We start from the raw sequence: 18,267 nt of genomic DNA, 5'->3' as shown, positions 1-18,267 counted from the left end.
CTCTGGGTACTCTTGTTTCCTCCCACACTCCAAAGACATGCTGGTAGGTTAATTGGCTCCTGTCTAAATTGTCCTAGTTTCATCCCTGGCCATGCGGGATCTCCTGCATGGTAGGGGTTGGGGAAAGACCTGGCAACCTACCCTGTAAAACAATTGCTAAGAGAATTCATGTAAAAAGTTGCTTACGAGTGACGGTCCATGCAATCGCCAAGGATTGGATACGACTGAAAGGATAGAGAGAGAGAGAGAGAGATAGCGCAGTGGCTAAATGGTTAGCACTTCCGCCTGGCAGTAGTAGGGTCATTGGTTTGAATCCCAACCATGGCACCACCTGCCTGGAGTTTGCATGTTCTCCCTGTGCCTGTGTGGGTTTCCTCTGGGTACTCTAGTTTCCTCCCACACTCCAAAGACATGCTGGTAGGTTAACTGGATCCTGTCTGAATTGAACTCCATGATATTTACTTCCACAGAACTGGAGGGATCGCCTTTCATGGTGATAAAACTCCGGGGGTGTCTGGAATAAACAGAAAAACCTGTATTTTAAAACAAGGAACAAGTCACTTCACATACTGAGGCTTTGTACCTTGAAGCACTGAGCACACACAGACAGAAGGACAGTCTGTACACAGCAACTTGCCATGGCTTAAAGAGACACTATTACAGCAAATGCACATACAGCTGATATTTCGTATAATCACATATATATATAGCATAAAAAGACGGGATTTTAAAGGTGCCAAATGAAACCCCAAAAAAATCTAATAAAATACAATGTAAAAAACATCATTTAGACAGTGTTGTTAAATTTTAAAATCATCGGGCAGCACAGTGGCTAAATGGTTATCACTTCCGCCAGGCAGTACTAGGGTCATTGGTTTGAATCCCAATCACAGGAACCACCTGCCTGGAGTTGGCATGTTCTCCCTGTGCCTGCGTGGGTTTCCACTGGGTATTCTGGTTTCCTCCCACACTCCCAAAGACATGCTGGTAGGTGACTTGGCTCCTGTCTAAATTGTCCCTAGTATGTGTATGTATGAATGTGAGTTAGGGACCTTAGACTGTACACCCCTTGAGGGTTAGGGACTGATGTGAATGTACAATATATATGTAAAGCGCTGCATAAATCGACAGCACTATATAAGTACCTGAAATAATAAAAAAATAAGTACTATATATATTTAGGAAGCATTTCTTCTAGCATACCCTATTTTTACACGCAATTAAACTCTGATTTAATAAAATTATAATCTATTCGGGTATGTATTCTTAACTCAAAGTCCCTCCTATTGCTCTCAGTCTCCAAATTCCTTTTTTTTTAGTTCACTGCTGTAATCTGAGGGGTGTCAAACTGGCGGCCCTCCAGCTGTTGCGAAACTCCAAGTCCCATCATGTCTCTGCCTTTGGGAGTCATGCTTGTAACAGTCAATCTTGCAATGCCTCATGGGACTTGTAGTTTGGCAACAGATGGAGGGCCACCAGTTTGACCCCTGTGTAAGGGTGGCTACATTTGTTCTCCATGGACCCACTGTACAGTGCATCCAGAAAGTGTTCACAACGCTTAACTTTTGCCACATTTTGTTATGTTACAGCCTTATTCCAAAATGGATTAAATTTATTTTTTTACTCAACATTCTACAAACAATACCCCATAATGACAATGCGAAAGAAGTCGTGTGCAGGAGCTGACAGGGGAGAGAACTGTTTTGTTTACATACAGTTCTCTCCCCCGTCAGAGATGCTCAGCAATCACCGGGCGCCGGCGAGTAATCACCGGCTGGGACCCGGCGATTGACAGCCGCAGCTGTGAATGGTGGCGCGGGTAGGGCTTGCGCACGCACCCCCGACCAGGAAATGCAAAGTGACATATATATATGTAATTTGGTGCACAGCTGCCGCCCTGTAACAGAATATCTGCTATGGGGCAGCGCTAAACCAGTTAAAAAATCATTTAAGGCCTGAAGGTTACACAAAACTCCAAAACATGATATATTTTCTGAAATCAGAGACCCTAGAGAATAAAATAGTGGTAGTTCCAATTTATTATGTCACACAATATTATCACAAATGTCTAGGAAATTTCAATAAACAATACACTTAAGTTAATTTTAGGGCACAAAAAGCAATAAATTATCCAATTTTTTTGTAAAATATAAAAGACGAGGTTGCATCGAGTAAATAGATATCCAACATGCAAAACCTTAAATTTGCATGCGCTCGTGAAACAGAAACAAACTTCAGTACCCTATATTTTCTATAGGTGAAGCTTTTAAAGCCCCTTATAGGTCATCAGTTTAGCCTTACAGAGGAGGTCTGGTGCTAGAATTATTACTCTCATTCTGGCGTGCGCGGCGATATGTAACATGTATCGCAATCGTTTTCATCTGATTGTAAGCTCCAAGGAGCAGGGCCCTCCTATCCCTCTTGTATTAAACTGTATTGTTGCTGTATTGTCTCCAGTTATATTGTAAAGTGCTGAGCAAACTGTTGGCGCTATATAAATCCTGTATAATAATAATAATGTGTAGATGCCCCAGCGTGTGCTTTTACGTTCGTACATGCGTACATATGTGGGGGTGGGGAGCCTTGAAAAATTTTTTGCATGTATTATATGCTAGGGTGTAGCTTATATTTTTTTAAAATAACTAAAACATTTTTTTACTTAACTTTTTTTTTTTTTAATCACACGGGGGACAAAAAGTCCCTATGTGATGATTTTTTTGGTGACAGGTTCTCTTTTTTGAGACATCCAGGGTCTAAAGGACCCTGCATGTTTCCCCTGTACTACACTGAATGTAATGCAGTGCACATCGCACTGCATTACATTCTTTCCTGGCCTCGATGGCCGGGAATCTGTCACATCACTTCCAGGTCAGGACAAGGAGAGGGAGCGGATGTGTCCACTCTCTTCCCTCCTCTTTACCGGCATACCGCCGGCACCCACTGAACCAGTCTCGGGCCCACAGATGGGCAAGTGGAGCCCAGGATATATAGCTGGCAGGGGGACGGCAGCTGGTACTGTGGGCTGTGTGTAAGCAGTTGGGCGGCAGCGCTGCCGCCCGAATGCTTCCACCTGACAGGTGAGCCCTGCTGCTTGCCCGCAGCAGGGCTAAAGGCAAAAAAAACTACTTGCCTGGCATCCGGAACTACATTTCCCAGGCGTTGGGCGATATGAATTGAACATCCCTGGGTCTCCGACATGAAATACCCACAAAGATCCTGGTAGCCAAATACCATGTGATCTTTGAAGCTTTACATCACACAAGGGAGCTTGGGGAATTTAAAAGCCTTTCCACATCTTGATTGTTAATTTTTCCGAAATATACATTTTAAAATGTGTCTGTTGCATGGCTCAGGAAAGAGACCTTTCTATGGCCCAGGAAGAATCATACATTCAGATTGAGTTCACACTAATGCGGTGCGGGACACCGCATTTCATTTGCACAGGAACGTGGCGCGATTCCTGTGCGAATTACATGCAATGTCCGTGCGGTGCGACTTCCGCCATACATTTTGTATGACCTTTGCGTTCCATAAATCGCACCGGGTGAAAACGCTGAGATGTGAACGTGTCCCACAGGAAATCATGTTACACGGACTGCTGTGCGTTTCTGCAAAATGTTGCAGAAAACGCTTAGATGTGAACCTAGACTAAGCAGGAGAGGAACCTATACAACTGTGCAAGACTGAAGGGAAGGCCGGAGTTCATCTTTAATAAAAGGCAAATCAGCATTTTAAAAATTCCTAATAATTGAAACTCATCTCTGGGAAAATATTAGTGTGTGTGTGTGTGTGTGTGGGGGGCTGGATAGGTTTAAACCCAGAAATCAGCCTTAACCCCTTGATTACCCTGGTACTATTATAAACATCCTGGTATTCAAAGGATTAAATAAGCTCACATCTGTTCCAGCCATGATCTTGGTATTATTTGTTTTCCAGCTGGTGATCGGCTGTCATGTAGAAGTCATCACTTTACAGTACTGAAAATGTGTGACGCCCCCCCCACCTCAACTTGTTAGCTCCCTTGTGATAGCGATAAAGTTAAACGTAAAAAATAAATAGATAACTATTAAAAATTAAATTGTAATAAAATAAATAAAAATAATTTTAGAAAGAAATGAAAAAGGCCCCATCCTCCCATGCCACATGTGAGGTATCGCTGCAAAAGAGAGAGAGAGAGAGAGCAGTAATTCTAGGATAATAATTCATGGTGTTACAAAGTGTTACTAAACCCAGGACCCTGCATTCACTATATCTGGTCTCCCCGGACCCTGCACTCACTATATCTGGTCTCCCCGGACCCTGCATTCACTATATCTGGTCTCCCAGGACCCTGCATTCACTATATCTGTTCTCCCCAGACCCTGCATTCACTATATCTGGTCTCCCTGGACCCTGCATTCACTATATCTGGTCTCCCAGGACCCTGCATTCACTATATCCGGTCTCCCCGGACCCTGCACTCCCTATATCTGGTCTCCCAGGACCCTGCATTCACTATATCCGGTCTCCCCAGACCCTGCACTCCCTATATCCGGTCTCCCCGGACCCTGCAGTCACTATATCCGGTCTCCCTGGACCTTGCATTCACTATATCTGGTCTCCCCGGACCCTGCATTCACTATTTCCGGACTCCCCGGACCCTGCACTCACTATATCCGGACTCCCCGGACCCTGCACTCCCTATATCTGGTCTCCCTGGACCCTGCATTCATTATATCTGGTCTCCCCGGACCCTGCATTCACTATATCTGCTGGTCCCCTCGGATCCTGCATTCACTATATCTGGTCTCCCTGGTCCCTGCATTCACTATATCTGGTCTCCCACAGTACACACAACATGGAAATGCAATTATTTTAGTAAATATAAACTGCTAAATAAATTTTCTCATCAGCAGTTAGAGCAGTCTTGTGAATTCTATCAGTGTCCAGGTGAGCATTGGTTACAGCTTGTAGGAGGAGTTTTCTTTTTGCTCTAGGAGGATGCAAAACCCCTGACCTCTGTCTGGACAGTGCTGATTGGCCCTGTGCTGATCACATGGACCCTCCCAAGAAAAAAAAAATAATCTCTCTAGCAATACACACCAAACTGAGCATGTGCAGAGAGTCTCCACACCATATGTCTTATCAGGAGATAAGAGGGGGACACTAGAAGAAGGGGAGGATTAGAGAAGACAGGATCAAACAGCCTTTTTATACAATGTAGCAGATTAACCACTTAGATTCCATGGTGAGTATAACAAGCATGCTTTACTGCATATACAGACTGATTTTACTGTTGTGGGTTTAGTAACACTTTAAGCCCTCATGTACACTTGACGTTTTTACAGCGGCTGTTTTTGGCTTTTGACATTTTTTTCTACAGCTAGTAAACCCCCCAGCATGTTATCCTATGTGTCCATGCACACAGACTATAATCAACATTTTGTGGCTGGAAAAAAAACCCCAAAACGTGGTAAAACGCAGCAAACCAGCATTTTTGGACTTTTTTTCCCCAAACAAAAAGCTAAAAAACACCGCTAATCGCGGAAAAACGCTGCTAAATGCTAATGCAAAAACGTTAAAAAAGCTGAAAAACTCATGTTTTTAACATGACTTTACACAGCTAACGTTACCAGTGTTATCAAAATGTCAAGTATGCATGAGGGCTAAAGCCTCGCCTATTGAAGTTTTTAGGTAGCATATTTTTTCCATTTCGCAGGCATTCGCAATTTTGAGTCCTGACATGTTTGGTATCTGTTTACTCGGCGGAACCTCACCTGTTTTTACTGTACAAAAAATGTGTATTATGTTACGTTTACAAAAAGTAATTGCAGCTCAGCATACATTTCGGTACTGCCTGTGTGCCGGGATGAGTGACTCCCGTGTTGCATGTGCAGAAGTCATCTCATGCCAATCAAGAGGCCAAAAATCCAGCACTTGGAAGAAGCCCGGGGCAAAAAAAGGGCAGCGAGGGATCCAATAGTTTAATCGCCGGAACAGAGTCATGTCATCTTCGCCGAAAATCAAAAGGCCAAAAAACCTGGCACCAAGGAAAAGTCTGGGGAGAAGATGTAAGTTAACAGCGAGGGAATCCAACGGACACATTGCTGAAATGGAGAGGAGTATTCTTTGGACTTTAGTTCCACTTTAAGGTGTATGTGTTGCTGGCAGATCAGATGATTTTTGCTCCAAACAGGTAGCAATTTCCAGAATGCTGGGTATTTTCCTCAATGTCATCCTAAACACTTGTTTTTAGTTGTATTCATAAATGTAGTATTTCATTCCCACTAACATGCAGAGCACAGGCCTAGCCTTCTGTGTACTCCGGCACAGCCCACACCATGTTCTTCCCCTCCAATGCCCAGCAGCGCAAGTATACGGTAGAAACATGGAAATGAAGCAGATTTCAGGGATAGATTGTCCCGTACTGCTTTTTGGACTGAATAACTCAATGGACAGCCAGTGACATCAGAACAGCAGAAACAGAATGAAGTTAAAGTGTTACTAAACCCACAACAGTAAAATCAGTCTGTATATGCAGTAAAGCATGCTTGTTATACTCACTGTGGAACTAACTGTGGTTAATCCTCTGCATTGTGTAAAAAGGATGTTTGATCCGGTCTTCTCTGATCCTCCCCTTCTACTGTCCCCAATCCATCTGCTGATAGAACAGAGCATTGGGGGCAAGCCTGCACATGCTCAGTTTGGTGTGTATTGCTAGAGAGTTTATTTCTTTCTTGGGAGAGTGCATGTGATCAGCACAGGGCCAATCAGCACTGTCCAGGCAGAGGGTGAGGCATCCTGCAGCCTCATAGGGGAGAATGAAAACTCCTCCTACAAGCTTTAACCAGTGCTCTGCTGGACACTGATAGAAGTCACAAGACTGCTCTAACTGCTGATGAGAAAATGTATTTAGCAGTTTATATTTACTAAAATAATTGCATTTCTTTGTTCTGTGTACTGTGGGAGACCAGATATAGTGAATGCAGGGTCCTGGGTTTAGTAACACTTTAAATCTTGTCATATGAATACATGGAGCTGAAAGTTTACCGTCCCTCTCAGGCACTTATCGGGCATGAAGACAGACCAGATGTGCCTGGGTACATAAGAAACTAAAATTAAGAAATTCACTGGTTCTCTTTAATTTGATGTTAAAAGGTGACATCAAGGCAGGTAAATAACGCACTTAGGTATTAATTATTAAATCATTAAATATACTTTCTTTTTATACAACTAGTGCAAGTCCCTGAAACTGACTTGGCATTGCCCTTTTGGAATCCATTATACAGCAGAAGAGAAGAAGAGTCAGGGCTTGGCGACAATTAGGTATGCTGCATGAAAATACATTGACAAGGAGAAGAGAGCAGAGTGAGTAGATGGATGATCTCATCATTCTGCTGCTCTTTCACTGTCCAGTTTGAATGCTGGAGATAGAGAGGGGACACTGCAGTATTCTTAAACACCTGACTGTGATGTGTAAATCTCAGAACTGGATGTTCATAAATACAAATTCTTTGACAGGTAAAACTCTCCCTTATACATATTTCATCTGTATTTTTAATTGTCTGGAGTCCAGTTTTAAAGGGTAGGTTCACTTTTTCATAATAACTGAAAAGGTGAACTAGCTCCAATTATCCTAAGCACCCCTCTGGATCCTGCTTCACATAGTGGCCGTGGTGCCCCGTGCTGCCAGTGTAGCGGTCTGCACATCATAATACACAAACCTAGAGTGACTCTCTATCATAATGCTTGCAAATGCAAGCACTCATTGATCATCACAGCCACGTGACTGTGTTGATGAAAAAAAAGCGCATCTGTAATGCCTGTGAAATGTGTTGGCCTTGGACCCTTTGCTTCTTAGGAAATATTTACAATAAAGCATTGTTGCCCAAATGCCAGGGGCATGAGAGGTGACTGATGTATCATTTCTCTAGGCCAAAGGAACAAAGTCACAAGATACTCTGCTGAGAACAAGACAAAAACTTGTTTATGGAAAGAAACGTGTTTATGACATCTAGTAACCTCACATTAGGAGATAAAAACCTGTTTAAAGATGTCTAAATTAGAAATCCTTAAGTCTGGGGAGATGAAAAGAGGTTTTGGGGTAGATAAGAAGCAAAAGTGTGACTTTTCAGATAACGAATATGGTGGTTAAACGTGACTCTGTTATCCTTGGGGAACCCTTCTGATAGCTCCTCCTGTGGTGGGGGTGCTGCCACCCACTATTGGACAGCTTCCAGAAAAGGCGGAGGTCCGGGCAAGACCAGTAGAAGCCCCCCTCCCCTTAGTGGCTAGAGGACGCTCTGACGCTGGGATTTTTGCCAAGGCTATATGGGCTCATCGACTGGTCGCGCCTACGGCTTCTCTGTGACCCCTGGGGTAGTTTGGTTCTGGTGGGATTTGTTCCTTCCTGCTTCTAACATAGCTTTGGTAATGTATTAATTCTATGCTGTGACGCTGTCAAATGATGTGTCTACTTCATGCTGTAATGCTCCCATTATTACTGGTGTGTGTTATTATGCAGATTGTGATGACTATAAGATATATCCTCCTGTGTGTCGTGTGATAATAAAAGTGGAGGTTTTCACAGTGCAAGAATATTGCCGTTGGATTCTGTTATTTCTTGGAGTGCTGGGTGAATGTTATGATGTGCCAGGGCAGGTGTTCATTTGGTAGATGGTCTTTCACATGCGTAGAATATGTAATGGTTTAAATGTTGATTAAAAGGTACCTGCATGACTACATGTTGATGGTGTGCGTGTATATGACTTGCTTTTAGTTATTGCACCCAACATTTTTTATTACAGCATCTAAGGCTTCTACTTCTTCTGATAAGGTGTCTCAGAAGAAGCAGCACTTCTTATTGGTCAGTGCAGTCATGCTGACCAATGATTGTTTTCCATTGCGAGCATTATGATGGATACAATTTCCAGGGCTGTGTATTGCAGCGTACAATCCGCACCACCGGCAGCACAGAGCCTCACGGTTGCTATGTGCAGCAGACTCTGGAGGAGTGGCCAGGATATCTGGTGTTAGTTCACCTGTTAATATTTTCATACAAAAAGGTGAACTTACCCTATAACATTTTATAAACAAAAAAGTAAGTATATCCATTATAAACCAGACTCCAGAACACCAGAAACAAATTCTAACATTTCAAGCGATACTTCTCTTCATAATGATAAAGTTCGGGATATTAAATGTTCTGCTAATTCCATAGATAAAATTGTGAACTCCTCATCTGAGAAGAGATACTCTTTAATGATGCCAATAACAGACTCTTCTGTCATATTATTAAAGTCTTCTTGGTTTTTAAATGGTAGGTGCCCTGCCAGTTCACAAAGTGCAACATTAAATGCCGATTCCTCCTTGGAGCCAAAACAGGACTTTCTTGCCCAGATAATCACACGGATCCCCTCTCTTGACTCCGTACACCCTGCATGCCCCGGGTCACAACCTCTGGTTATAAAGATATTATGTGCAATATTTCTATCCACAAAGTAGTCCGTAGCTCTGCATAGTCCCTGAGCTAGAGATGCCAAGTCTGTCCCATCTGTGTAGAAGCAGAAGCCAGGAGCAGGGAAGTCAGCCAGGAGGTAGAAGTTTATATCACGACACAAGGGCTTGCAGGATGCTGATTCTATCAGAAGCTCCTCATCCAGGTAAAACCCATGTAAGTGCAAATGGTTTACTGATGCAAACCCACCCAGGCTGTTAAAGCCAACTCTGAACCCAGGGTGGCTGCTAAGAAGTATGGACTCCATCCCAAACAGTGCTAGATCTGGAATCAGGATTTGATTCAAACAAAGAGATGGTTCTGGAATAAATAAGACATGGCCAAACTCCAGGGGGCTGACATTAATCACAACAAGAGTTCGGCTATGCTGTCCTTTAATCATCATGGAATCTACAGACCTATTCGGTACTACATGATTAATCTGTAGCCTTTCAAATTCAGCAGCCTTTCCTGGAGGTGATCTGACCATTTCAAACAAAATTTCCTCTGAATTAATTTTACTAAAGTTAAATCGGCCAGAATTGAATTTCTCTTTGATACTTCTAATGTCCTGAGGTTTCCTCCGCTCAATACCTCTCTCGATGTTCAGCTGTGCAACATATTTCACTCTCCCAGGCAGGATCCTTGTCTGCAAGCTCCACAGCGGGTAGCGGAAGAGCCCTTGCTCCATTTTGTCGGCCCATTTAATTCTCATGGCTTTATCAAACGCAGAAAGGAAATCTTGATTGTCTGTATATTCTCTTCTTTTCTGCCAAGTGATGCCTGGGATGATAAAATCTGCATCCGAATATTCGTATTCTTCCACGGCTGTTCCATTAAGACCAGAGTTGCCTTTTAGCTCCATGTTTAGAAATCTTCCTCTGTAACCGTGCTTTTAATGTCTATTAATAGAAAAATATATTTTTTTTAACATCAACGGAGTGTTTTATTGACCAAAACAGACAATACCACATTGGTACAAAAACAACATGATGCAATACAAAAACACAATCCACAGCAGAATGAAATAGAGAAAAAAAATAAATAGACACTGTTCATCCATATATTGTAACACTGAAAAGGAAATAAATTCAAGTAGGATGTCACACATGAGCATTGTACAGAACACACACAACCAAAAGCAATGGCAAATCCCTACAAAGAAAAAAAAAAGAGAAAAAGGGAAAAAGGGAAAAGAGAGGGGGGAAGGGGGATACAGAGGAAGAGGAGAAAAGGCACTACCCAGCTAACCATGGAGCCCACACCTTGTCATACTTCCAAGGACAACCCTGATTAATGTATGTAAGTCTATACATGGTAAAGCAGCGTCCACTTGCGCCTCCCAAGCCGATAACTCCGGAGGGGCTGGGAAAGTCCACTTAATCAAGATCTCTTTTTTAGCATAAAACAGAAGGTAAGATATAAGAAGCTTAGCGTGATGGGACCGCCTTTCGTCCTCATGAATGCCCAATAGGGACAACTCTGGCGAGAGAGGTAATGTCAAGTGCAACCTGAGGTTAATTTCAGCAAAAATCTCAGACCAATAGGCCAAAATTATGGGGCATGACCAAAACATATGAAAAAAGGACCCCGGCTTCAAACGATAACAGGGACAGACAGGGTCCCGGGCAGGGTAAATTGCATGAAACCTGAGGGGTATAATAGACTCTATGAAGTAATTTGACTAGAATCATTTTATCTCTGGAAGAGATGACCAACTTTGGACCCTTTTCCAGACAGTCCTCCCTGTCCAATGTCAGAATATCAATCCGCCAGCGGTCCCACACACGCTCAAGCTTAGGAGATTGAACATGAAGAAGCGCCCCATATAGAGCCGAGAGAGGCTTTGCCAAAACCGGTGAGGACACCAGTTCCTCAACCGTATCAGTCTGGAAGAGGGGAGGAGTCCGGCCAAATTGAGCCCTCGCAGCGTGTCTCAGTTGGAAGTACCTAAAGAACATATGAGGCGGCATTCTAAAAGTAATTGAAAGCAGAGAAAAGGGTAGAAGAGCCCCCTGTGGCATAATATCAGCCAAGGTCTTAACCCCATATATCCCCAAATTAGAGGGTCAGGAACGGTACAGAATTGAGGGAGAGAAGGGTTACCCCAGAGTGGTTGAGCCGGAGACCATTGACCAGGCAACACAAAACGATGTCGGGCCACCACCCAAACCCTCCATGTAGTGCGCGTAGGCTCGGTCCCCTATACATGAAATTACGTAGATCCGCCAGGGAGCCCAAGGAAGCAATACAAAAAGATTATTAGTATATCATGTTTTTGATTAGGGAGCAGATTATTGTTAAAGCCTAACTCCACATTTAAAGAATAAGTTCACCTTTTGGAACATGCAACATGTTCCAGCTCTAGACGCCCGGATTCCCCTCTCAGTCTGACAGCGGGCAGAGAATATTCTCTCCACACCCATTGTCACTTTTTGAAAATAGAACAGCCATGCGGGGCTCTGTCCACACAACCTCTTCATTCATAGTTTCCTGTGAATGAAGAACTGCCAGCCACCGCGGCAGATGACTTGTAGTTCTGAATGGACTGTGGGGTTACTGATGACCACTCTTGTAGTTCATTCATAAGCAGCTTACAAACTGACAGCCAATATGGAGGTACAGGCAGAAAGCTGCAGGGATTTTTTTGCAGAAGCCAGACATTGCACCCTGATCCACAGATCAGGGGTGCAATGATAGGCATGGTTCCAGCAGGCAAAAATAATGCATGCACATTTTTTTCTGCAAAAATATATGCATGCATTATTTTTCTGCAAAGGTAAACTTATCTTTTAAGTCAAGGGTCTTCAAACTTTCTAAACAAAGGACACGTTTACAAACTTCATGGGGGCCAGACTATGGCCAATGTCCTGGTGTCAGTGGAAGTAAACAATGCCCCATTTTTGGTATTAAAGGAGGAATAGACCCCCATAGCTGGTGTCAGTGGAATTATGCTCACTGTTGCTGACAGTGGGGGAATTAATGCTCTAAGGGCCAGATAAAAGCAAGCAAAGGGCCACATCCAGCCCCTGGGCTGCAGTTTGGAAACTACTGCTTTAAATAGTTTGTTTGGGTCAAGCTGGCCCAAACAAATGATTTACTGCACTAACAGGTGTGCTTGCTGGGTGACCTGTACTAACTGTATATAATCTCAGCCACATACAGTATATATCCCTGTGTTCTGGCAGTGAGATGAGGACTGCTCATCCTGCTCTCGGATCAAAATAGAGCCAGTCTGAGTGCTGCTCAGCCATTCATGGGAAGCGGTGTATTCTAATGCAGGCCATAGATGGGTCGAAAATCGGCCGATTTTTCGGCCGAAAATAAAATCTGCCGATTTTCGGATCGTTACTGGGTTAGTAGGTCGGCAGTTTTTTGGTATTTTGGCAGATTTTTTTTATCAGTAAAGTTTGAAAAAAATCGGCCGATCTTTTTACCGATAGAAAATCTGCGCATGAGCAGTGACCTGCAAGAGGAAGACAAAAAGAAGAAGAAAAAGAAGAAGAAGTGGATGAAGAAGAAAAAGAAGAAGAGGATGAAGAAGAAGAGGAAGAAGAAGAAGAGGAAGAAGAAGAAGAAGAAGAGGATGAGGAAGAGGAATTCCAGTCTGGCAAAAAGTGTCCCTGCAGAGAGCTCCCCTATTTCTTTCACAGTTCTTTGACATTTATAGCGGCTGCAACAATGTATCTATTTGTTTCCGAATAAAAACATCTGTATCCGAAATGGATACAAATAGATACAATGTTGCAGCCGCTATAAATGTCAAAGAACTGTCAAAGAAATAGCAGAGCTCTCTGCAGAGACACTTTTTGCCGGCTGTAGACGGGATGAAAATCGGCCGATTTTTTTTACCGTTCCTGGTAACTTCGGCCGATTGAACGACCGATTTTTCGTTTTTTTAAAGAAAAATCGGCCGGTTTTCTCCCCATCTATGGCCTGCATAAGAATGTATCCAAGGCTTCCTCTGATTGGCTGAGAAAGAGATTGTGCTGTCATATGCATGTGTCAAAACACATGAAAGCCAGCTGAGAGGCCTTCAGGTACTTTTTTTTGCAAACTCCAAGCGGGCTTTCATGTGTTCTGCACTGAGGAGAGGCATCTGTCTAGCCACTCTGCCATAAAGCCCAGATCAGTGGTGGGCTGCAGTGATGGCTGTCCTTCTGAACCTTTGCCCCATCTCCACTCAGGATCTATGGAGCTCAGGCTGACCATCGTGTTCTTGGTCACCTCTCTTACTAAGGCCCGTCTCCTGAGATTGCTCCGTTTGGCTAGACGATCAGCTCTTGGAAGAGTCCTGGTTGTGCCAAACTTCTTCCTTTTGAGAATTATGGAGGCCACTTTGCTCTTGGGAACCTTCAATGCAACAGATTTTTTGTGTAGCCTTCCCCAGATCTGTGCCTTGCAATAATCCTGTCTCTGAGCTCTGCAGGCAGTTCCTTTGCCCTCATGGCATTTTCTCTGATACAGTATGCATTGTGCGCTGTGAGGCCTTTTATAGAGATGTGTGCCTTTCTGAATCATGTCCAATCAATTTAATTTACCACAGGTGGACTCCAATAAAGGTGTAGAAACATCTCAGCAATGATCAAGAGAAATAGGAGGCACCTGAGCTAAATGTCAAATGTTGTTACAGAGGGTCTGAACACTTATGCCAATGTGATATTTCAGTTTTTCCTTTTTCATACATATGAAAACATTTTTAAAATTCTGTTTTCACTTTGTCATTATGGAGTACTCAGTGTATAATGAGAAAAAAATGAATTTAAACAACTGTAGTAGCAAGCTACAACATAACAACATTGAAAAGAAGTGAAGGGGGTCTGAATACTTTCTGAATGCACTGTAGATCTCATTTGTCTTACTGACAGGCAGACACATAGCATTTTCAGATGGTACCAGTCTCTACTGTATACTGACATACACTAGTCTTAGTCCGTAGGGTTCAATATTGGGTTGGCCCCGCCCTTTGCAGCTATAACAGCTTCAACTCTTCTGGGAAGGCAGGCCACAAGGTTTAGGAGGGTGTCTATGGGAAGGTTTGACCATTTTTCCAGAAGCACATTTGTGAGGTCAGGTACTGATGTCAGACAAGAAGGCCTGGCTCGCATTCTCTGCTCTAATTCATCCCAAAGGTGTTCTATGGGGTTGAGGTCAGGATTCTGTGTAGGCCAGTCAAGTTCCTCCACCCAAAACTCGCTCATCCATGTCTTTATGGACCTTGCTTTGTGCATTGGTGCACAGTCATGTTGGGACAGGAAGGGGCCATCCCCAAACTGTTCCCACAAAGTTGGGAGCATCAAATTGTCCAAAATGTCTTGGTATGGTGACACCTTAAGAGTTCCCTTCACTGGAACTAGGGGGCCGAGCCCAACCCCTGAAAAACAACCCCACACCATAATCCCCCCTCCACCAAACTTTACACTTGGTACAATGCAGTCAGACAAGTACCCTACTCCTGGCAACTGCCAAACTCAGACATATCCATCAGATTGCCAGACAGAGAAGTGTGATTCATCACTCCAGAGAACACGTCTCCACTGCTCTAGAGTCCAGTGGTGGCGTGCTTTACACCACGGCATCTGGTGCGTTGCATTGCATTTGGTGACATAAGGCTTGGATGCAGCAGCTCAGCCATGGAAACCCATTCCATGAAGCTCTCTACGCATTGTTGTTGTGCTAATCTGAAAGTTTGGAGGTCTTTAGCTATTGACTCTGCAGACAGTTGGTGACTTCTACTCACTGTGCACTTCAGCATGCGCTGACCCCGCTCTGTCATGTTACGTGGCCTACCACTTAGTGGCTGAGTTGCTGTTGTTTCCAGTTGCTTCCACTTTGTTATAATCCCACTAACAGTTCACCGTGGAATATGAACAACATATCAATATACCAGGCCCAACACCAAAATCAACACTCTCCTCGTTCAACCCTGTTACCTCCAAGGAAGTTACCGATCTCCTTTCCAAGGTCCACTTCACCACCTGTCCCCTGGATCCTGTCCCCTCACGACTGTTGCGGACTCCTTCCTGCTCTATCCTAAACTCTCTAACCCACATCTTCAACCTATCACTCTCCATGGGCACCTCTCCCTCCCCACTCAAGCATGCACTGGTTACCCCCATTCTAAAAAAACCCTCGCTGGACCCCACCTGTTTGAATAACTTAAGACCCATCTCCCTGCTCCCGTATGCCTCCAAGCTTCTCGAGCGCCTTGTTCACAACCAAATGAACTGCTACCTCACCGAACACAACCTTCTTGATCCCCGACAGTCTGGCTTCGGCCCACAACATTCCACAGAAACTGCCTTACTAAATGTCACTAATGACCTATTAACTGCTAAAACCAACGGTCATTACTCCATACTCATACTCCTTGACCTTTCCGCTGCCTTTGACACAGTCGACCACCCGCTCCTCCTCAGTAAACTCCACTCCATCGACCTCCGTGACTCTGCTCTCTCCTGGTTCTCCTCTTACCTTTTTCAGCGCACTTTCAGTGTCACATATAAATCCTCCTCCTCCGCTTCCTCTTTCTGTAGGGGTACCCCAAGGTTCTGATCTTGGGCCCCTCCTTTTCTCTCTCTATACCTCCTCCCTGGGCCAACTGATAACCCCCATGGCTTCCAATACTACCTCTATGCTGATGACACCCAGATCTATCTCTCCACTCCCCAGCTCACCCCCTCAATCTCCCGACGTATCACAAAACTACTAAGCAACATATCAGCATGGATGTCACATCACTACCTTAAACTCAATCTTTCAAAAACTGAGCTGTAATATTTCCTCCTCCCCGATCCCCCACTCATGACTTTACCATTAAGATCAACAGCACAACCATTGGTCCTTCTCCTCATGCCAGGGTGCTAGGCGTAATCCTAGACTCTGACCTCTCCTTTGGGCCCCACATCTACTCACTGGCTAAATCCTGCTGCCTCAACCTCCGGGACATTTCCAAAATCCGCCCCTTCCTGACCAATGAGACCACAAAACAACTAATCCACGTATTGGTTATATCCCGCCTCGATTACTGCAACTCCCTCCTCACTGGTCTACCGTTACACAGGCTATCCCCCCTTCAGTCTATTATGAATGCTGCTGCTAGACTCATACACCTTACCAACCGATCAGCGACTGCTGCCCCTCTCTGCCAATCCCTTTAATGGCTTCCACAAACCTAACGTATAAAATTCTAAATACTAACCACAGCTTACAAAGCCATCCGCAACACTAACCTTAGCTACATCACCAACCTCATCCACAGATATCGGCCAAATCGCCCACTCCGCTCCTCCCATGATATCCTCCTCTCTAGCTCCCTCGTCACCTCCTCCCACGCTCGCCTCAGGACTTCTTGAGAGCATCTCCCATCCTCTGGAATTCCCTACCACAGCATGTCCGGTCAGCCCCCACCTTGTCTGCCTTTAGGCGATCATTGAAAACTCACTTCTTCAGGGAAGCCTACCCCACCTCCACCTAAGAACTGTACTTGAATCACCTCCACCAGATCATCCCCCGCAGCTATCACCTTTTGTATCACCTCCCCCTTCCTTTAGATTGTAAGCTCCACGAGCCGGGCCCTCCTATTCCTTCTGTACTGAAATGTATTGTAATTGTACTGTCTCCCTTACATTGTACAGCGCTGTGCAAACTGTTGGTGCTATATAAATCCTGTATAATAATAATATATAAATCCTGTATAATAATAATAATATATAAATATGGTATAATAATATATAAATCCTGTATAATAATAAATAAATCTGGTATAATAATAATATATAAATCCTGTATAATAATAATAATATATAAATATGGTATAATAATAATAATAAATAAATCCTGTATAATAATAATATATAAATCTGGTATAATAATAATAATATATAAATCCTGTATAATAATAATATATAAATCTGGTATAATAATAATAATATATAAATCCTGTATAATAATAATATATAAATCCTGTATAATAATAATAATATATAAATATGGTATAATAATGATAATATATAAATCCTGTATAATAATAATAATATATAAATCCTGTATAATAATAATAATATATAAATCCTGTATAATAATAATATATAGTAACCAGGAAATGTCACGAATGGACTTATTGCACAGGTGACAACCTATCACGGGACCACACTTGGAGTCACTGAGCTCCTGAGAGCGACCCATTCTTTCACCAATGTCTGTAGAAGCAGTCTGCATGCCTAGGTGATGATTTTGTACACCTGTGTCCATGGAGGTGATTGGAACACCTGAATCCAATGATTTGGAGGGCTAGGACAATACCGATGGCAATATGGTGTAGCTCTGCTGTAATACATCTATGATATTGGAATACATGACATAAATAATAAACCAATACCTGTATCTATAGAGGGAAGTTACCAGTGAGTTGGAGGAATGGGATCACCATTCATACCATCCATCTGCCTACTTCCTCGTAGGAACATACCAACACCGCACATGAGGGGTGTCCGAAGACTATCACTGACCCACTCACAGACGCACACCTTCTTTTCTACAGCGGCACGTCCTCCCTTCTACAACACATACTGCGACTTCTAATAGCAGGCTTTCCTGTGAGAAGTAACACAGAATGTCCCCATGTATCACGGCCTACTAATGCCTCCCCCCCCAGCACTGTGCTGGATGGTTCCTCCCTCCACGTGGCCCGTTTGACTCTTTCTGTAAGCAGGTTCTCCTCCTATCCCCGCCTACTTTTTTCTGTTCTATCATAGAACCAGGGTACTGCCCCGGCCCACCCACACATGCAG

At 43.6% G+C, this 18,267-nt stretch overlaps 1 protein-coding gene across 1 annotated transcript; it reads right to left on the bottom strand.

Annotated features, from left to right (window-relative positions):
- Positions 1–2,021: 2,021 nt before the first annotated feature.
- GDPGP1 (GDP-D-glucose phosphorylase 1) lies at positions 2,022–17,945 on the bottom strand. The gene is made up of 2 exons (XM_089687634.1): positions 17,856–17,945; positions 2,022–10,377 (listed from the first exon to the last, which is right to left on the bottom strand). Exon 2 carries the CDS (start codon positions 10,338–10,340, stop codon positions 9,153–9,155), a length of 1,188 nt encoding a protein of 395 aa, XP_089543760.1. The 5' UTR covers positions 10,341–10,377; positions 17,856–17,945; the 3' UTR covers positions 2,022–9,152.
- Positions 17,946–18,267: the final 322 nt, after the last annotated feature.

The sequence above is a fragment of the Staurois parvus genome, unplaced genomic scaffold, assembly GCF_062004578.1.
Source record: "Staurois parvus isolate SC_StPar_1 unplaced genomic scaffold, SC_StPar_1.0 ptg000432l, whole genome shotgun sequence".
Taxonomy (NCBI): domain Eukaryota; kingdom Metazoa; phylum Chordata; class Amphibia; order Anura; family Ranidae; genus Staurois; species Staurois parvus.
Note: the sequence above shows the minus strand (reverse complement) of the source record. Positions and strands in the feature narration are given on the sequence as shown.